The sequence below is a fragment of the Epargyreus clarus genome, unplaced genomic scaffold (assembly GCF_041222505.1).
Source record: "Epargyreus clarus isolate Ecla_fem2 unplaced genomic scaffold, WU_Ecla_fem_2.2 ptg000014l, whole genome shotgun sequence".
Lineage (NCBI taxonomy): Eukaryota > Metazoa > Arthropoda > Insecta > Lepidoptera > Hesperiidae > Epargyreus > Epargyreus clarus.
In genome coordinates this window covers 17320012-17342503 of record NW_027332222.1, presented here as the reverse complement: position 1 = coordinate 17342503, position 22492 = coordinate 17320012, and the positions used below count along the sequence as shown (strand labels likewise).

Here is a 22492-nt window from a genome sequence, read left to right as displayed (position 1 = left end):
AGGCATGATATAGGAGACAAAATAATTATTAATTTAGAAACCCTTCTTTATCGTATTAAAATTATTAAACCGAATGCCAACCAAAAGCCTAAAACATAAATTAACTCACCTTAAGACAAAAACTATTTATAGCATAAGGAAAAAGCAATACAAATTATTTAATCTGATATTACCAATATAGACGAGGATATAGAGAATGAACAAAATTAATTACACAATAGTAAATAGTCTGGCAACTTTCGAGGCTGCTCTGTTGGTAATCTAGATTCAATACGATTATCGCTCGTGTACAATGTTACAAGTTACAACTATCTAATTCGTTCATTGGACGTTGAACAATGTGCCTCTGATGTTTTAGTAAGCCTTATTGAGTAATTAGTCCTTAATATTAAAATAAGACTCCAGTTGTATATTGATTGAGAACCCAATAACAGATACGAAGCCACCTCTGAGTACTAAAATGGTCTCATACAATCATTACTAGGCAGTGATTTAACTGCATACCATTTGCAACTACAGAATCATCACGAATTAACCCACTTTTTACATTTCTATTAGCTGGTATACTTATATCATTACATTTTTAGCAATTCAATTTGTCTATGACGAGTCTAATTTTGGATTTCACTTATTTATTACCTTTTAACCTTTTCACAACTGTCTCGCGTTTCTCTTTTTACATTCACTCGTATTATTTATCCGATTATATTGCTAATAGTTTATGTAAATAGAGGCAATTATGTGAATGTCATTTGGACCGCTTCCGCGTTCGGCGACACCCGCGCGAATTATCACCATCAGGGTTGTACAGAGCTCCGTTACCGTAACCGAAACTATTGCATATCCGAAATAAAAATCTATCCGAAACCGTAACTGATATAAATATTTCCAATAATTTCGCATAGGGGCGGAGTCTTAATAAGTCCCAGATACCTACAGTAGTCGTGAGTCGAATTCCTATGTTAATAAAATCAAATCATTATCCATCATTTACAATTTCTTGAAAATCTAATATCCGTTAATAATTTTTATCCCTCACGGATACATATAATATTTGTACATATATCAGTATACGTATCCAGTTCCGAAATTATTTCCGTACATCCCTAATCAGCGCCAGATAACACGCGCCGGAGTCCGTTGCAGCGCCCTGGCATTCATTATTCATGTAGTAGAGCGCATTTAGCTAACAGTAATCATATTAAGTAAACATTTGTAGTAGCTGTGTGCATGATTATATACACTTAACACTTACCAAATTGTAACATACAATAGGATAGGTTATGTCAACCAATCTCAACTTTAGACAAAATAGGAACCTGGAATGTCGTTACTACACTCTGTAGGTATGTATTGTTGAGTCGCTAAATACTATTTACCACTAGTCACTAGTAAGCGCCGATTACCCTAGACTGTAATGTTATCGACAGTTCACGAATTACCAGCTGCTTATTTATAAAAAAATGTATAATTGTTACGTATTAAATATATTTTTCATATTGTGTAATGTTTGCGAGGCAATGTATGTTAAGGGTCACAAGCAATTATATAATATATCAGAGCAAAGTCTACATGATACGCTCATCATTGTGTGTAATGACTAGTGACGTTACATTCAAAGTATAAATAACCCTTCCTTGGCAGTCGGGTAAAAATGATCGTCACAAAGTTATAATCACCTTCATCATGTCCGATTTTATTCCTTCCTAGCCCTTCCTGTAGCTTTCATATTTAGTGTTTAATGCATAAAAGGGTTATATATACCACTGACCTCAGTACGTCTTCTCCATCATGAAAAGGACAATGTACTTTACATTTAAAATAAGTATCTATTGATTACTTGGCGTACTTGAGTCGTCGCGTCAGTATTCACGCCACGTCCCCAGCAGCTCTATTTATACTAAGGACAATGTTTAGACCGTCTGGGGGAAAGCGCTGACTAGCTATCTTAATCTAAATATGTTGTCGACTTTATTGTCCCACTGCTTGCCACGGGATTCCTTTCAAGACTCAGAGTTAAAAGGGTTGATGTGGTTGACCACTGTTCTGGCCATGTGCAAATTTGTACCTGAGAACTATTTCAAAGAAAATGTAGGCGTGTAAGTTTCCTTACGATGTATCTACCGTTATAGAAAGTGATGAAACTAAAACATAACTTTGAAAATCAGCATGCCAGGGATTGGAACCTCGGACGGGTTGAGAGGCCGAGTTTCAACCACTAGGCTATCACTGCATTTAAATAAATCGTATGCATTAACCAACATAATTATTATTATGCATGTATTTCTATAAGTATCGCAGGTACAAAGGGCGAACAATATTTCCATATCAATGTAGGATTTAATCCTCCTTTGAAAAGTGCACGTGATGACTATCAAAATGTTGAGCTTGTCCGGTCGTAGCCCGGATCTCTGGTGTACACAATGTAAAGCTGAAAATTCAGGACTCAACCTAATAAATGTAAAAATCCAATAATAATTAATTCCATCCACTTAAGTCGACAATGTGGTGGTAAATTAAAAGAAATGACATTATGTTTTACGGGGAACATACAAATTGAGACATTTACAATATTTTATTATCGGCGTCACATAACTACTCAGCGCTGCAAAATTCTACCGTCGGCACGCCACCAGAGACCTAAAATTTAATTTGATGCGCAGTAAATTTCAACAATCGCAGGAAACGATATCGAAATACAATAAAATGAATCGGTAGCGAAATATTATGAACATAACGATGTTTACAATAATAAACATTATTGCTTCGTTATTACAACGGACACGTGGCCTACACGTGTGTGCGTCGCCACCCGCCATGTGTGCAAATAACGATCATAACAGTGTCCTCATTAGGCCGCCTGATTGTTTTCTATTATAATTAACCTACAGCTCCCGATAGCTTCAGTTTTATCACTCGAGAGGTTTTGCAGACTTGCGTATTAAACTCTAAAATCAAATGGCGTTATATTCCACTTGCATTGGTCATTTATCACCGTTTGTGTGCTTAGGTTTTTTGCAATATGCAAATACGTATACCACTTCTATCTGCAGTCCTCCATGGATACGTTGCTACTCCTGAGAACTAAATTGGAATGCCTCGTATAAGTGTCTACCTTGCCACTTTCAAAACTCATCCAGAACAAAGCAGCGTTTAACACTGTTGTTATTAGGCAGAAAAAGATATGGCGGTGGTGCCTCTGAAGTCGAAAACCACAAATAGTTCAAAAGGAGCGAATGGAAAATCGTGGAGTAAAAGTAGCTCGTCTGTACACCCAGCACCCACAGGTCAACAATGTAACTCGATCACATAATACGGAATTCATTATGCCGACCACAACAAACAATTTGGTTCAGATACATTTATTGACGTGTATATTAAGATAACATACTACATTAACACAGTTTTATCTCCTAATGGAGCTATTATTACTTAATAAGCTATTAACTGTTTGTGTGGTTTCCAGATATTTACAATTTCATTGTGCTATCTTTTGTTCAGTATCGAAATTCTACCTGTTTGCATTTTAAAGTAAAAACTTATTCTTATTACCACACACTATACCTAATGCATTGAAGGTAATTTCTTCCTTTATTGCGCTCCTCTAGAAATATCAATATGTACCTACGTTTGCTTTATTTACGTGGCATTTCCTTCACTGTAATCCAATCACAGAATTCTCGGTGTAATCTGAAAATTAACATTGTACGTCATGCGGCATTCAGGTATGCGCGTGACGCGATTTGAAACAATGGATTTATCCACCGCGCTCTACCGGTCTTGTAAAAGAGTCGTAAACTTTATTGTTCCACGTATCGCGTCCAAAATAACGCATTCTTACGCCCTTATCTACTGATATCTTTTTGTACCACTGGACATTTCAGGGTGCACACGATGATAGCCCATTATAAAAGTATAGGTAGGATTAGCCAATCTACAGTAATCCCCGTAATGATAAAGCATTTGTTGATTAGCACAAATGTCTTGCGAGCGCGACGTGCAGGGCGACGTGATGCTCACGTCCGCTAATTCCAGTAGACGATAGTGTCCAAAATGAACGAGGGACCCATTTTTCTTATCAGGGTAAGTAATTATGGTGTCAAGGTTAACCATTTATAAAACATCTGTGATCTGATAATATAAATGTAACCACTAAGGTTAATTAAATAGTGCGATCGTAACATAGGAAAGTGATTATCTAAACAAACATCAATCATGCCACGTGACTAGATTAGGCATTACAACAAGATAACTCCTTTGCTAATCTTTCCTACTTTGGTGTTAGTAGAATTAGAAGTTGCTGATAAATTGCTTTACTTACGTAAAAGCATACGAAAAATGTTCTAAGGAGGATTAATTCTGTGGCGGTGCCAAGGCGTCGTCCGTAATGCAGCCACATCGAAATATGCGATACATTAGTGTACCGCAGAAATATCATTTTATTTTGTGTACTTCTACATAACTATCCGTATGTATGACCCACGGAACCTTGTCTTAAATAATAGACTTGTATAATAACTCACGATTTTAAGATAAAATTGGCGTGATTATTAAGTGTGAATTATACGTATATGCTATTACCACAAAACAAGGTAATCATCGACGCATTCGATATAAAGAGCGACGCGTCATTCTCCTATTTCCTATATCATGTACATTGTACATGTTTCCTATATGATAAAGGAATATGTCGACGCCTTCAATGCTCAAAAATAAGTTTTCAGTACCCCTACTACTAAATACAATAAATGTTGATTATTTTTAAGCTTACTAAGTAGGTACTTTATAAATAAAGCTTGTTTATACGTTAATTTACACTTATTACCACGTAGCCACAAAGATCCAATGAAACGCGTAAATTCAATATAACATACTTACTGTGGTTAAAATGACACTATTTCATTTCTAAGAATTGTGACGCTAACTCATTCATTTACGATTTTAGGAATCAAAGCTACTGCCACAGTATTACCCGTGCCGATTATATCTAACCACTATTTCAGCAAAAGTAAATAACGGTTAAGTGTTACGTGTCGTAAAAGACGGCTTAACGTTGACTCTACAATGTAAAGCAAAAGTTTCATTAAGTCAACATTTTTTCTAAATTATTTCCATTACCATTTAAATTATTTCTATTTTCTAAATTATTCTCCATTCCGATTTCCCTGATAGCAATGAGAGTTACAATGATCAAAGTAAAAATATCTCAGCGCCATCATTCCCATCGGAGGGCCGGTCGCACTGGTGATAGAACCTGACATATGCAGGTTAATTACCTCTCAACAACATAATACTCGGCTGGTAGGGTCGCCATCAAATGTGACCTAAGAGAGATTTCCTGTTTTTGCATCAATAACATTTGTATGTTCGCTTCACGTGTGCTCAAAATAGGTATTAGAGTTATATTTTTATTGTACATACATATTAATTTTATTTTTTTCTGAATTTAATCACATAGTCGTCTTCTCCGATGTTCCCGGGACGAGATTGTGCGATGCTATTCTAGACCGACACACACTTTATACGACTATGATAGTAACATTATTAATAACATATGCTTATGGGTATTTATTTCTAAATACAATGAAGGTCTTAGCTATATCAGTATTCCTGTCCACCCGTCAACTATACAATGCCACTTCTATAGATAAAATTTCAGAAAAACGCTGTTGACCTTTTTCTAGATTTAACCACTCTTGAACTTGGCTATGACATTGGCCAAAATACCAATTGACTGCTCATATATCACCAATCATCATGCCGTAGTCCTGGTTCTATCCCGCGATGAAAACCTAGCGTTGTCACCGCAGTAGCGTGTAGCGCGGCTCTGGCAGCCGGTTGGCGAGTGTGGGACCGCGGCGTTCCCTTGAACCTGCGCCCGCGACCGCCCGCCACCGCCCGCCACCGCCCGCCACCGCCCGCCACGCGGAACGCACCGGCCTGCTCAGGGAAACAACACTCGCTGGACCAAATACTATAAAAACGAAACAACACACATATCATTTTGACCCACATACTATTTTGAAGTAGTAATTAATGGTTGACTTTTTTGCATAATACATGCAATAGATATAATAGTAACCCTACTTTTCAACGTTTTCAACACAAAATACGTATTATTTACGTTCTGTCAAAGTTTCGATTAAAGTATTTTTTGTTTAAACAATAAATCATTAAACTAACAGTAAACGTTACTTATGCTTAAAACCGGGACCGCGGTAACGGTGCTGATAAGTAAATAAACAAGTGCATCCCGTACATACGGAAAATGGCTATCGTTCGACCTGTTTTTCCCCACGTTACTGTTTGTTTACTGGAACTCGTCTGCGGGAACTAACTAACGAGTTGGAATTATGTAGACTCCACAAGAAGCTGATTGCATGTCGTTTTCTCCGCGTTTGAACAGAGCGGGTATTATAATCCGTATGGTTAGGGTTCGCTCGGAATGGAAAGCATTTGCCAACTACGGGTTAATGTGCATAATAAAATAGGAACGTTTCCCTGCGGCTCGAGCGAGATTCAAATGCCAAGTTTATTAGCTGGCATTAGCTAAATATAACAATCCTCGTCGGTTTCGTTTTGTTATTGTAGTTGCCACGTTGCTGATAAACCTAAATGCTGCTAACAGAGTTAAATTTCGACTCTTCTCTTACCCTTATCTGCTTACTTACTTAAATATTCTTTTAAATTTTTATATTTGACCAGAGATCTTTGATATATATTGATATGATTTGATTGATATTTTGTGAAGACATGGGTTTTATAAAAAAAATCTTCCTTACAGTCTGTCTTTTTTTTTTTTTTTTTTATAATATGAGAGTAGCAGACGAGCATGCAGTCCACCTGATGGTAAGTGGCTACTGCCGCCCATGGACATCTGTAATCAACCCCAGATAGGATTAGATATTCCTACCTGAGGTCGGCCACAGATGCGCCGCTACCCCTGAGGACTAAGCTGGAACGCCTCGGAAAAGTCTATCTCCCTTACCACACCCTTCAAACCGGAACACAGCAGCGCCTAACACTGCTGTTATTAGGTAGAAATAGGTGTGGCGGTGGTGCCGCCGGAGTCGAACCACAAAGGGTTCTACCACCTTCAAATCTTCAAGTCTGTTCCATATCAAAGACAGAAAATATCTCATTTTCTTTATATATTTTGTCTCTATTTGTGAATCAATATTTGTGTCCCATTCTTTCACGCTTACAGTATAGTTACACTAATAAAGTCAACGATAAGTCTGGAGACATGTATGTAGATCGTAAATAATCGTCGTACTTCAGTTTATTCACATAGTTTACAGGTGTCGGGCTGTGGTGCAAATAACGTGTTGTAGTCAGTTACATCTATGGATAATAGAGTTAATACCAGATAGAGTGCATATCTGTTTAATAATTTTCTTACATATAACTTTAATATGTAACTAATAACAGTGTGCTAATGGCACAGATTAGTAAAGATTACTCACTCCTAACAAGAAAATGTAACCAGTCTTGACAATTGAAATTGTCACTGTCATCTATTATCGTGTTTGAAAAATATTTAAAAAATGGATTTTTTAGATCATTTACGAATGAAACGATATTTCTGCGCACTTTTTCTCCGATTTAGTGTTTTTACACCACGTAACTGCGCATGTCAGCATTTGCGTAAATTACACCATGACAGCCATTAAATGGCTGACAAAACTGTCTATATATCTATACTTATCTATGGCTAATGTTATAATTTCCTGTGGTTCCAGGCGGGCGAGCCCGGCATAGTGGTGCTGCGGCCGGAGGCGCTGGCGCCGGACTTGGACTCGGAGGCGGAGGACGAGGGCGACGGGCGGCCGCCGTCGCCGTGCGGCGTGCGCTTCGTCAACGACAACGTGCTCATCAACGGCCGCTCCTCCATGCCCGGCCGCCCCAACAAGGACCGCATCTCAAGGGTACAAAGATATTTTGTTTTTTTTATAATATGGGAGTAGCAGACGAGCATGCAGTCTACCTGATGGTAAGTGGCTACTGGCGCCCATAGACATCTGTAATCAACCCCAGATAGGATTAGATATTAGCTGAGGAGTAAGCTGGAACGCGCTCGGAAAAGTATGTCTCCCTTACCACACCCTTCAAAACGGAACACAGCAGCGCCAAACACCGCTGTTATTAGGCAGAATAGGTGTGGCGGTGGTGCCGCCGGAGTCTAACCACAAAAGGTACTACCACCTCCTAAAACCTGCTTGTTTTGGTTGACAAGGCAGAAGCCTCCCTAAAAGTTCGTGTTGCTGTTGGATGACACCGAGCTATGTGGGACACTCCAACGAGTCTCGTGCCCCTATCGGGCTCTGCCCAAGTGAGCATTTACGTTTACGTTACGACAATTTGCAGCCACACTTACCGACGCCTTTCCCGTGGTCGCTGGCAGGATGATTCGACTGTTGGCTTTCACTCTTGCTGTTCAAAACACAAAAATCCCCTTTTTATCTGATCTTACCATATGCAAGAGATACCGTAGCTGTTAATCATCAGAAACGTGATAGAACCACGGCATACGTTTCGTTAACAGGATTTAGGTGCCAGCTGTCTAACATATGTAGCGAACATCTTTCGGATACTGGGGATTAAATTTTTAGGATCTGTGTGTGTCAATAATTTTACTTTTCACTTTAACATAAACTTATTTCTAAACATTTCAGCTCAAACTCCAATTCGATGATTCGTTGACCCGCACGTTCGAGTACCCCTCCGAGACGTCGCTATGTGAGGAGTCTCCCGCCACCCCCACCGCCGCGCCCGCCGCACTGCTCGCCGCGCCGCTCGCCGCGCCGCTCGACGCACCGCTCGACGCAGAGGCCGACGATGCGGACGGCGAGCAAGCCCGCCAGCCCGCGCTGCTCGCAACGCTTACTTCCAACACCCATATCGGTAATATTAGATTAATAATAATCTCCTAATATAACTGTAGATAAGCCTTACATAAGTAAAATAAAAAATATCTCGTATCTCGCTCTGGCTTACAGAGGCGTAAGCCATGTCTCACAGATTATCTTGTAACAATCAACAAATCACACAAAATATTATTAGTCTTTAACTTTGGAAATTTACTTTAAACTGTGCCACAAAATACCTGCTTGTACAACAAAGACGTGTTTTTGGCAGCATTTTTATTTGTCCTGGTGTGAAAAAATGTACAAAAAAACACGAATAGTTTATGGCGGTAAGATTTTTTTGAAACGAGGAATTTCTTACGCGTACAGACCGCGCGTGAAGACTACACGTCCGCGGCTCGACAGCGCGCATTCATTCGTAATTGATTGTAAGCGGCGTTGCGCGGTGTACACTACGAGCGTCATCGCTGGCAAACTCTACACGAGTTGTAAACAACAAAAAATATACGTTACAAATTACAATTCACACATACAACTGAAAGGGTCGGAATCCTGGTGGCTCAGATCTAAAGCGATAGCATTATTTCTCAAGGTTGGGAACGCATCTATTATAAGCTTCAAGTAAAGCCCAAGCAGTAATGGCCTAGTGGTTAAGAAACGCGGCCTCTCGATCGAGGGGTCCGACGTTCAAATCTCAGGCAGGCACCTCTGATTTTCAAAATTATGTGCGTATTAGAAATTAATTATCACTTGCTTAAACGGTGAAGGAAAACATCGAGAGGAAACCTGCATACCTGAGAGATTTATAAAAAAAAACTCAAAGGTATGTGAAGTCTACCAATACGCACTTGGCCAGCGCGGTGGACTATGGCCTAATCTTTTTCACAGTAATGGACAGTAATGGGTTGATGATGATGATGGTGATGAAAGCCCATTTTTATTGCAGTTGATTACAGATGCTAGGCGGCAATGACCGCTTACCTTCACATCCGTTCTACATCAAACTTAAACTTATATAAATATAGAAGTAAACATACTGCTTATGTGGAAGCTTCGCAAATAAAATAGTTTTATTTCGTAACGGTATTTTTTCGTACATTAGAATAAATTTTTAGTTAGTAGACTCAAAATTTTTTTTAGTGTCATATTTTGATTGTACATATGTATCACAACCATTAATGTTATTTTAAAACCTCTTTATTATTAATTTTATCAATTATTGATTGATTGATTAATTTAATTTGAAGCAAATTAAAATCATGATATATTTGTTCCGTTGATAGAATATATGAAAGCTCGTTATTGTAGCACTTTTTTTTTGTAAATTTGGACGTTTTAAAATACATACCCAAAGTTGATATATTGGTAGGTAAATACATATGGGCCCTGTCCCTGTAGTTCCGGGACCAGAATAGGGCTACGGTATCCCCTGCATGTCGTAAGAGGCGACTAAAAGGGGCTTTCGGGGTTGCGGGCGGCAAGAGCGGGTGCTCGAACCGCCCGGCTAGCGACCCCGGGAAGGACGGCGGTATGTGTGGTCGCATTCCGTCGTATACCAGACGGTGTGGTGATACAAACTCACCTGGGCGGAGCCCGACGGGGCAGTGCGCTGAGAGGACTCCGGTCGCGTTCCTTTGGAGATCCCGGAGTCCTCTACGCAGCGCCGAGGACGGCCACCGGTTTTAGTGCGTTAGAAGTCTCGCATAACCCCGTGTCGCTCCCACGGCACCGGGTACTTTTTGAAGGTTTCCCCCCCAAAAAAATAAATAAAAGGTAAATACATATGGAGGTTAAGTGAAATATGCATGTCCGTAGCGTCGTCGCAGCTGCCGTCGGTCCTAGCGCGGCCCGAGGTGTTCGTGTGACCGTTCTCGTATGTACAGCCACATCGACTACGTATCGTACTATATTCGTGATGTAATAAGCACCAACAATCATTTTCGAACTTGTTACCATTAGCCTGAGTCTAAATCGCCAGAGTAGTTTCGATCATAAACATTATATTTTTATTGGAATTAAATATGGTTGTGAACTTGTACGGAATTATTTTTCGAATATAATGTATTTTCATTTATATATCTATAACTGCAAATGCTAAGAGTTTCAGTGAAGATCATAACATATCGTTTCTATTTCATTATAGCGATATAATCAGTACCTTGGCATATCTTGCAACCATTCAACTATATCATATTATATAGTATTATCATCTAGTTTGCTAGGTTAATGCTATGCGTGTGTGAGGTGTGCGGTGCGCGGCACAGTAGGACGTAATTAACTACAATTTGTAATCTGGTTATTAACTACGATTAAAAGTAGTTAACTACATGTAGTTATGATTATATTGTAGTTAACTACTTTTAATCGTAACTTAACTACAGTAATCAAACTACATGATGTAGTTATTAATTTGATTGCTGTAATCTAGTAGTTATTTAGTTATTTATTAAAATCACCAACGATTATTAATTTACATGTGTCACCTTAACTTAAAGAGTATCAAAGACTCCTTGTAAGCATACATAAAAGTAAGACGTAATAACAACAATAGGAATAATAACAAATTATAACTACTGACTATTTGAATTCTATGGACTTATATTTTGCAATGAAATAAAACGTGGAATAAGAGTACAACTTGTACAGCCGAGTTAAAACCCGAAGGTGTGGGTTCGATTCCCGCATATGGTCTGTTTGGTGGTACGACTTAGCGCTGCACTCTCGCTCTAACAGGCCCTTAACTCACTACCTAGCAACCGACAAGTAGGTACATGAACGACTCGCGCGCGTGATGAACGATAAACTAAAATTAGTAGTTGGTAATCAAAATGATTAACTATTTTTTACAATTACTTTTTGTAATTGTGTAGTTATAATTACTGATTACTATATGTAATTGTAGTTAGAGTTCATATTGCTCAATATTGGTGTGCAGCGTCGGCGGCGCTGGCGCGCTACACGCCGAGCAAGACGCGCGCCGCCGCCTTCGAGCTCGGCCTCGCGCGCCCCGCCCCGCCGCCCGCGCCCGCCCCGCACCACGATGCAGCAGGTATCGTGTGTTTACATTACAACTATTAGATAAGTTTTAGCAATGGGGCGTGCTATTCATTACATTGCAGGGGGCTCCTGCTGCCCATGTGTATTTTTTTTATAATATAGGAGTAGCAGACGAGCATGCAAGTCCACCTCGTGGTAAGCGGCTACTGCCGCCCATGGACATATATAATCAACCCCAGATAGGATTAGATATTCCTATCTGAGGTCGGCCCCAGATGCGCCGCTACCCCTGCTGGAAGCTGGAACGCCTCGGAAAAGTATGTCTCCCTTCCCACACCCTTCAAAGCGGAACACAGCAGCGCCTAACACTGCTGTTATTAGGCAGAAATAGGTGTGGCGGTGGTGCTTAACTTAATATTAACTTAACAATAAGTATATAAACGATGTGTCCCCCGCAGAGGCGGCGGGCGCGGCGGGCGCGGCGGAGGCGGCGGAGGCGGGCGACGCGCGGCCGTGCGCCGCGCACGCCGCGCGCTCGTGGAGCGAGGCGCGCACGCACGCCACCGACCTGCTGTTCTGACCGCCCGCGCCGCGCGCGACCGGCCACGGCGCTCCGGCGCCGACCTCCCGCCACTCGACAGACGACGCCGGCTCTTGTCGTGCAGCGGGAGACCTCCCGCCGGCCTAGGTGACCGTGCCCGGGGAGCGGCCGTGCTCCGACCCTCTCGATTCGGAACTTGTATATATGCAAGATGTTTAGAAAACTTCGATAGCGTGATTCAGGATACTCGTGGCGCCGTCTCTTGTCGAGTAGCGGAAGGTCGCCACACTCCGGTATCTGTCGGAGAATAGCTGGCGAGTGCAACGGCCAATTTTACGGTTAAAACTCAAGAAAAAAAATTGAAGTAGACTTTGAATGATCGAATAGCAGGACATGTTGCTGTTGAATTTTTATATATCCTTCACTTTTACTAAAACAGAACATTCTGGATAATTGTAAGGTCAAGTTCAGAATTAAAATGTATGTCCAAATAGTAAAAATAAGTATACAATGTTTTGATATTCTTTCCTTCACATGTATTGTCCTGACAAAAATAGTAGTTTGTACTAGACACGTTATAAATTATCTTCCATCTTACAAAATCAACCATTAATTATGAATGCATACAGTAATAAAAAATATAATAAATCAATCATATTGTTAAGAAATTTTAATATTTGTAACACATACACATTTACAATTTTAACTGTACTACTCCATGAATATTAGTTTCATTTTTGTATACTTAAAATTTAAAAGATAAGTTTTGTATGGATTGTATTGTATTCCAATTTTTTATAAGATAGCATTCAGACTTTATAAAAAAAAAACAAATTTAATGCATTTTGCTCAATCACTATTTAAATACATTGTAATAACTTCAGCGAGTCATATCTTACTAATGTACTTAATAATATTGTTTTAATAGCATCGGTAAACTAACGAAGCTCGACTGACTAGCTGATAATGAACGTTTTAACATCTTTTTGAGCTATTTTACTTGAGTAGGGTATAGCTAGGGGTCGCGGAGGGAACTCAAGATATAATATAATTTTTGATCTATCGTCCAGGAATGGTCGTCGACGAATTTACAACTTAAAAGACCTGATCGATTGTAGTAATTGTGATTTCAGTCATTCCTAAGAATTCATTCCTAAATTTTACACGATGTTTTGTCATTTTTATACGAATATACAAATTTAATTCGATATGAAGTAAAGTGTACGTTAGATTACGCTGTAGGAATATTTATAAATTTAGCTCTTACGCGATTCTCGTGTAATTGATAGCGTTATAATTTCTTTTACTCTCGTAACAGTTGTAAGTGGAGAGTAACATAGCCGATCCATATTTATAATATTCCAATACAGTATTTGTTAAGTTGGTATGTAATTGCCGCTCAGACTATTCTAGTCCCTAATGTCTAGAATTAAACGACTGCTGCTATACAGCAGTGTGTGCGTATATTCGTTCGTATAATCCGCGTTTTAATGCTTCTGACGTGTCCGCAACGTACACTTCTATGCACGACCTTAAATTTCGTTATGCTAAGTAGTGTGCGGCGATATTAATTTAATGTACGCGTTTAAGACGCTTAGAGGTGAGACACTCGTTTCTTTGAAATTAAAAAACTCATTATTTCTTATCTAGACATTCTGTACGCTAGGATAACTCTATGCCCGCCCATGGCCTATTTAAAATTAATTCATCAGGCATTCCAATTGTCATAGTATTTGACTATGGTGATAGTCAGTGGTGGGTGGCGGGCTCACAGCATTTATCTTAATATAGATATACTTAGATAATACGTTAGCGTAGGAAGCCGGTTCGTTCGGACACGCTTTAAGAGTGTCATATTATTTTTGTTCGTATGTAACGCTGCGCTCATACATTTAGCATGCGGCCCTTAGTTTGACGTTATTTTATTATTTGTTTTTGTGTAGTATTTTCTGATGTAATACGAATTAACGTTTTTGGTGCAAATAGGATATGTTACTTTAATTTTAGAAAATAACTCATTATGTGTTAGCGCGGTGCTGTGTGTGGGCGCGGCCGACACTTGCCAATGCTTAGTTGTATCGTATCTTATGCGTATTATGACATTTAATGTAGGTTTATTATAGTTAATGTATTGTAATGCAAAATAAATATTTAAGTTTGTAATGTGCAGTATTCTGACTTGGGAGTCGCCGGACACTACTCCGTATTTAGTGATAATATATATAATAAATATTATTGTTTCACAACAAAGTCGTGTAATTTCATACCTTGAAAATTCAGTACATTTATTTATCATGAAAATATAATTTGATGTAGTTTTTTAAAGAAACCATTATATTTTTGCAGTACATAATTAGTCAAACCCTATGAATTGTATTGTCCGGCGACTCGCGGCCAGGGGAAACCAATGACATGTATAACTGACAATGATAGTGTTAAAGTAGTGTAACGGGGTCCACGTGACGCGCACGTGGTGGCAGCGGCGGTACAAAGCTGATGCTGAAACGGCAATAAAACGTACACAAATATATACACCTGTTTTATTTTACACATTTCCTTCGTATATATTCCATGCTTATTTTAAATCTAGCCCTTAATGACATATGAATGACATGAATAAGTTACAATCATTTTTTACTGTTTGGGCTACTATAGGTTCTTCCAACAAGGACTTTAGAACTTTAAAAGTTGATAACGGCCATCTTGTTGAAGCTACATTTGTCAAATCAGTTCTAATTTATTCAGTTTGTTTGCCACATTATCATGGATGAAGATAGCATTTAACAATACGTGCAGATATTATTTTTTTAACAATAATGCCAATAAGGTGTTCTGTTCGGGCAACGTATCGCATGCTACGCCCATTGCGAGGTCGCCACAATCGTCCTACCGAGAGGACTATTGGCGCAATCTGGTGGATGAATTTGAGCACACTGGTTCAGTAAACGATCGACTAACATCCGTAGATCGACGAAACGGAAGATCTACCGAAAACATGACCGCTGTCCGTGAGAGTGTGCAGGAGAATCTGAGGCAGTTGATTTTTCGTCGCCCACAAGAACGCTGCCTTTCGTAGACCATAACCATAGAAGCCGTGGCGGAAATTTTAACGATGTTATTACACGCATAATGGTATCAATAGATCCTTCAAACGATTAAAAAAATCGATATCTCACACACAATTTGTTTTATTTAATTTTAAAGATAGGAAACACGTTTAATGAAAGACCCTATAAGTAAGTATATCACCTCTGATAGTTCAAATTTGTATTTAAAAATGTTAATTCTGAATGCAAGTTTTAAATTTGTTTAAACTAATCAGAAAAACAACCAAGCCAATATTCACAGAAGTTATATGTGTTGGGGACTCTTTTAACTAATATTATAATTGATAAACACTTCTTGGGAGTCTGGTAATAAATAGTGTTTTAACCGCGGTAATTGCGTGTCATGTTTTTTTTTTTCAAATAAAACTGTTCATAAAAATACTAAATACTTATTGCCTGGCATCAAATCGGTAACATACTCAATCTTCGTGCGCGACATTAACAACTCTATCGGTATGTGTCCAACCCTGTGTTTATGTTCCTGGGTAGTTCCTATAACCCTCGGTAAAACTAAATAGAATGACGAATCGTCAGGACTTGTTGTCGTCAAAACTTGTTTGTCCCAATAGTATTAGGCCCTATAATGTAGTCTACCGCACTGGCCAAGTGTGGACTAGTAGACTTCACATGCATACCGCTTTGAGAACTAATTTTTTTCAACATCAAGCCAACCTTAGCTCAACTATGTCACACAGACTATATTCATTGAATGTTATAATAATTTCCATGTTTTGCCTTTGTTCCTACTAACAAAAGTCGAAAACATCGGATAATTCGTTTATGAAATTTAGATAGGTTGGCTAGACCGAATTAATGAAAGTGAATTAAATAAAACATATTATATTGATGATTACATAATAGAGTTGCACAATAAGCATACTAAAGTACATACAAGTTTTCGAGCCTGCGTTTTGAAATGTAGGTCAAAGTTTGAACATGCGCGGTAGCAATTTCCTGCGTTAAGGTACAGTTTTCTGAACAAGACATACCGATCGAATATAATTACAACTAGTTTTCGCCTGGTGTACTAAATTCGACTATATTCATTATAGAGTTTTAAATGTTTTACTTTATTTTTATAATATTTTATGCGCAAAGAGGCAATATACGAGCATGCAGGTCATCTACAATGGCAACTGGCAGCCTAGATTGGATTGGTGATATTACACCTTGGCTCGGCCACGGATGCGTCCGTTTTAGGGTTAGTAAACCCTGAGGACTAATTACAATGCCTTTTATAGGTGTCTCTCACTTGTCGCACCTATATTTCTTATATCTTTTAAACAAAAATATAACAACGCTTAAAACTGCTGTTATACTATACAGGATGAATCTCCATAAAGTGCACATATTAACAAAGGAAACTATCAAAAATATGTTTCAATGGTAAATTCATGGTAGTTTCTTATTTTTGACGATATTAAAGTAATAAAACAGTAATAAAATAAATCTTTAATAATTAAAAAAAAAACACTAGTTTGTATTAAAAATGTTATTTATTACCAACACCCTTAAAAACTGCCTTTGTTTAAGCGCTCGTAGGAAACTTTATACTTAAGTTAGAGGCATGCTTCTTTTAGTGTTTGAAAGCTAATACGACGTAGAATTACATTAAATAATAAAAATAAAATAAAAAGCCTAGATTATTTTGAGGAAAATCACGTTTACTGAAATTTAACCTAAAAAAATTGCTTTCTTCACACTAATCACACTATTTTTTTCTGGGATGTTAACCTTTTTTGTTTTTTTTTTTCATGGATCAGTACGGCCTATAATTGGCATTCATTGTAATTTTTGTTTGAACATGATAACTCTTTTAGTTCAAAAGTTATAGCGATTTATTTACTTTAGGTGCACAATTCCAAAAAAAAACTTCAAAAGGTCGTAAAACCCAAAAAAAAAATTTTTTTTTTTTTTATTTTTTTTGTCGACAAAATGCGGTTTAATTTTACCTGTTTCAATATGTGCACTTTATGGAGATTCACCCTGTATATTTTTGTACGGCCGTGGCACCCCTTGATTCAAATCATAAAAGGTTCTACAACTTCTAAGTGCTATTTGTGTCTTATTGATAAGAAGGACCAAAATCAACGATACAAATCAGAGTGACTCTTTCACTTACTTTACATACCCCAACATTAAAATCTTAATATGATCAATAGATCGTATTGAATTTGCTTAAATTCCTTGCAGTTTTCAAACATGGACTAAATATTAAAATACAACACTTATCTACGTTCTAAAGTACCCAAGTTAAAACTATAAATCTGCATTTTCAAACTCCGTAGATACGAACCTTAAATAAAATGTCTATGGATCGCGAATGTCAGCTGAGTTACGAGTTTAGCCTTAGCAGCATGTATTCAACGGCAACCAAAGAGAATGTACCAAGAGATTATTGAAAGACAGTTCTTTCAATAACATTGATGTTACGAAATTTTTAAATACGATCTCGAAAACGAATAAAGATAGAAAAGCTCTAAAGTGTTTATAAAATAACTTAACGTGTGTTGCTAAATGAAACAACGTTGTTCCAATACTTCTCTAATCGAGTTGGGTGACCAATTCATTTTTTTGACATCTTTTTGTTACAAAATGTGAAGCGGTGAAGGTCATTTGCCGCAGTTGCCAATTACGTAGTTTTCCGTGTCGTTCCGCGTTAGTCGCGTCAGTCGTTTCCAGTAGTATTCGTTGCGTAGCGGCCAGTGCCCGATCGCCATTTACGTAACGAGTTCCCGCTGCACTCCCCTCGCAAACGCAAGGTCGGATCAATCTCGAGGGCTCGTCGGTCTCGCGTCGTCGCTAAAGGAATATCGACCGATCGGAAGGGTGCGAGCCTACAAACGGCAAAATGCTCTCTGCCGTGTGCGTGAGAGCTGCTCGCGGAGCGCGCTGCCTGGAGCGGTCCGCTTCCAGCATTGTGGAGTTGCCCAAGTTCCAAGATTTTGGCGTACAAAATGAGCCGGTGCTCGGGTACCGTGAGGGCAGCCGCGAGCGCGCGGAGCTTGCCGAGGAGCTGAAGCGGACCGCCGCCGTCACTGAGGAAGTGCCCATCGTCATCGGAGATGAAACTATCAAGGATGGCGAAGTACGCTATCAGGTTATGCCGCACGACCACGCTCGTAAGATCGCTAAATACTATTACGCCAGCGAGAAGACCATCCAGAAGGCCATTCAGACGTCAGTGGATGCGCAGAAGAAGTGGGACCGCACCCCGCTCGACGAGCGCGTGCGCATCTGGCAGACGGCGGCGGACATGATGGCGGGTGAGCATCGTCAGCGCCTCAACGCCGCCACCATGCTGGGCCAGTCCAAATCGGTGGTTCAAGCTGAGATAGACTCTGCTGCAGAACTCATTGATTTCTTCCGGTTCAATGTTTTCTTTCTAAAGGAAAATGCCAAATATCAACCTATTTCTGAAAACCCTTCTGTCACTAGAAACTCTCTGAGATTCCGTGGAATTGATGGCTTCATAGCTGCAATTAGCCCGTTCAATTTTACTGCTATTGGAGGTAACCTTGCCTACACCCCGGCTCTTATGGGAAATGGAGTGCTATGGAAGCCATCAGATACGGCATTGCTTTCCAACTGGAGAATTTTCAACATCATGCGTGAAGCTGGCCTTCCACCGGGCGTTGTGAATTTCGTACCTGCTGATGGACCGACCTTCGGTCGAACAATCACCGCTTCCCCTCATTTAGCTGGTGTCAATTTTACTGGATCAGTTCCTACTTTCAATTGGTTGTGGAATGAAGTTGGGAAAAACCTTTCACAATACAAAAATTATCCAAGACTGATTGGTGAATGCGGAGGTAAAAACTATCATTTCGTCCATCCAACAGCAGATGTACAATCAGTAGTCACTTCTACTATCAGATCTGCTTTTGAATACTGTGGACAAAAATGTTCCGCATGCTCCCGAATTTATGTTCCAAAGTCATTGTACGAACCCATCAAAGAAGGACTACTCCAGGAGCGGGCAAAGTTAAAAATTGGGGATCCTACAGACTTTAAAATATTTACTGGGGCTGTCATCGATGACAAGGCCTTCGCTAGAATCACCGGGTACATCAAGAATGCTGCAAATAATCCTAAAAATAAAATCCTAGGCGGTGGGGAATTTGATGGCAAAAAGGGGTACTTTGTCCAACCGACAATTATTGAAACATCTGATCCTCATGACAAGCTGATGACTGAGGAGATCTTTGGGCCAGTGCTAACTATGTATGTTTATGAAGACCGTGATGTTGCAAAAGCCTTAGGGTTGGTGGGAAGCTCCACTAAATTTGCTTTAACAGGAGCAGTATTCGCTAAGGATCAGAACTTCCTTTTATCTGCTCTTGAAGAACTCAAGACAACGGCTGGAAATTTCTACATCAATGACAAATCTACAGGCTCAGTGGTAGGGCAGCAGCCATTTGGAGGTGGGCGTATGTCTGGCACCAATGACAAAGCCGGTGGTCCTAACTATGTCATGCGCTGGACTTCGCCTCAGTCCATTAAGGAAACATTTGTGCCTCTACGTGACATTGACTACCCTTACATGAGAGACTAGGAAGACATGGCAACAATGCAATGTAATGAATGTGTTGCACACTGCAACATGAAGCATAATCAGTACAATAAATAATAATGTTCACTAATTTATCGTCAAACAATAATAGGCTTTTAGGTGTGTATAGAAATATTCCCTTTATGAGATATTTATAAAAGTATTAACATTAATGTTTATTATTAGATTAGCTTTATTTGTAAATTATGAAGTTTGACACATTAATTAGATGGAGTAGATATGATACTACAAGACTAGTATTATAAATCTATACTCTGTTTATGTTATATTTTAAGTAGCATATTTCTTGCGGGACAGCATTGATAGAGACATGTGAAAATTCTATTCAGTGTTGTTATTTATGAATTGTTTAATGTGATCTATAAATATATTAATTAGATACTAATATTTGTACGCACCCGTTCTGCTTGGCCTGTCGCCGTCGACTGTCCCTTATCAATCTGTACTATTTGCCTGTCTCATGATTAGGACGTTTGTCTCCGCGCTATCGGCCCGGCCGCGGCGCGCTATCAGGCGGCCTCGTCAGCTCTCTGACTCAACAGCTGCATTTAAGCCTCACTTTCTATTTTAACAGTATAATCTTATCATAAGTTTTACTCTTGTTATTCCTTTCTGTTAGTGGCTTCGAGCAAATTCTATTAAATTCTATATTTGTTATTTTATGTGTTTACATAATATCAGGTGCCTAGTCCTGTTATATTTTGTTGTGTTAGTCATATAGGACAATTGACATTATCTTTTCTAAATAAATGTAATTCGAATAAGCACATAATTATTATGTCTCTATTGTGAGTCACTTCTTCTATGTAAGTCATTAAATAAATGTTATTATTGCTCACTCACAGTATTTACTTCATTTTATCTTTACCAAGTACTTTCCTCAATTCTACTCGCATTTTTATTTAAAAAATGTAGTTATTATTTAGTAAAGCTGTTAGATTCTAAAATACAGCCGTACATACATTATTTATTTTATTAAATTTATTATAGGTATTTGTGTGATAACGGTAATTTTTGTGAAGATTACTTATACTGAAGAACTTACCAGCGAACTAGCTACGAATCGTCTAAAATCTAAAAATAATATCACATTCTCAGTAGTTTAAAGGTTTAATTAAGCTAGTGAGATTTTTATAACTATCGAAATCAGATATACGAAGATGTCAATCATTTGAAGGTACTGCTGAAGGCAAGGTGGTGGCTCCGACCGCTTTTAATATATAAGTGTGTATACTTCTTTCGAGTTTTCAAATATGAGTCGAACTCACACTTGGAGGCTTTCGTTATTTTGTGGAGTTTTTTTATTCTTTCTTACAATATTTAATCATCTATACTTATAATAAATCTGTAGAGAGGTCAATTCTGTACATGAAATATATTTCCAAAATAACTACAGGGGGTGATTAGGGATCGATACTGATGCCAAAAATGCAATCAGTAAAATTTTTGTCTGTCTGTCTGTCATTATCTTGAAATTTTGTATAATAGGTATATTTGCAAATGTCAGGGGTTCAGAAAAGGACTAGGGACTAGGGCCAAGGTTTAGGGACCTTTTATCCCAAATAATAGTATTGTTCCCGAAGGATAAAATAAAAAATTGGTAAAAATATATAGGTGTACTAATTACAAAATGATTGGTAGGTACGTAATATAAACATTCCATTGAAATGTTACAATTAGAGGTGAGGCGTATATACTGGAACAGGTACCGGAACTAGGTATTTTACCGGACTAGGTCGGACCTAGTCCAAGTTTTAATATGTACCTAGTCCAAGAATAAGTACCTAGTATTTTAAGGGACTAGGTGGAATAGGTTCTTTCCCTGTAGTCCCGGGACTAGAATAGGGCTACGGTATCCCCTGCCTGTCGTAAAAGGCAACTAAAAGGGGGCTTTCGGTATTGCGGGTAGCAAGAGTGGGAGCTCGAGCCATCCAACAAGCAACCCCGGGAAGGACGGCGGTGGGTGTGGCCGCATACCGTCGTAAACACCAGATGTGCGGGAGGAGCGTAAATTGCTCCCCCAAGGGCAGAGCCCGATAGGGGCATCGCGCTCGGAGGACTCCGGTTGTGTTCCATCGGAGATCCCGGAGTTCTCCGCCAAGCGCTGAGGACGGCTACCGGGGGAGGTTTTGTGCGGTAAAAGTCCCACATAACCCGGCGTCGCTCCCACGACGTCGTCGTCCACGTCCCACGTCGTCTTTTGAAGGTTTCCCCCTCGTAAACAAAAAAAAAAGGTGGAATAGGTTCAGGGACTAGGTAGTTTCCCGGACTAGGTAGTTTCTCGGACTAGGTAGTTTTTGGACTAGGTAGTATATCGGACTAGGTGGTATATCGGACTAGGTGGTATATCGGACTCGGTAGTTTATCGGATTAGTTCCCGACAGGGTTCCCGTTTTTTTTTTATTGG

At 39.2% G+C, this 22492-nt stretch overlaps 2 protein-coding genes across 4 annotated transcripts in view; both read left to right on the top strand.

Moving 5' to 3' along the window:
• The window catches only part of bif (protein phosphatase 1-binding protein bifocal), a 31692-nt gene extending 18786 nt beyond the window's left edge, over positions 1–12906 (top strand). The window contains exons 4-7 of one of the 3 annotated variants that reach the window (XM_073079321.1): positions 7743–7928; positions 8676–8904; positions 11803–11916; positions 12323–12906. In XM_073079321.1, the coding sequence (XP_072935422.1) occupies positions 7743–7928; positions 8676–8904; positions 11803–11916; positions 12323–12444 (651 nt within the window). In that variant the 3' untranslated portion in view covers positions 12445–12906. The other 2 variants (XM_073079324.1, XM_073079323.1) reach the window with 2 other exon arrangements.
• Positions 12907–17839: 4933 nt separating this feature from the next.
• P5CDh1 (delta-1-Pyrroline-5-carboxylate dehydrogenase 1) lies at positions 17840–20923 on the top strand. Its single transcript, XM_073079325.1, has one exon. The coding sequence runs from the start codon at positions 18364–18366 to the stop codon at positions 20065–20067; it is 1704 nt and encodes a 567-aa protein (XP_072935426.1). The 5' UTR covers positions 17840–18363; the 3' UTR covers positions 20068–20923.
• The last annotated feature ends 1569 nt before the right edge of the window (positions 20924–22492 follow it).

What these genes read in the sequence shown, in the direction of transcription:
- P5CDh1 (XM_073079325.1), top strand. Translation starts at nt 18,364, where the DNA reads ATGCTCTCTGCCGTGTGCGTGAGAGCTGCTCGCGGAGCGCGCTGCCTG.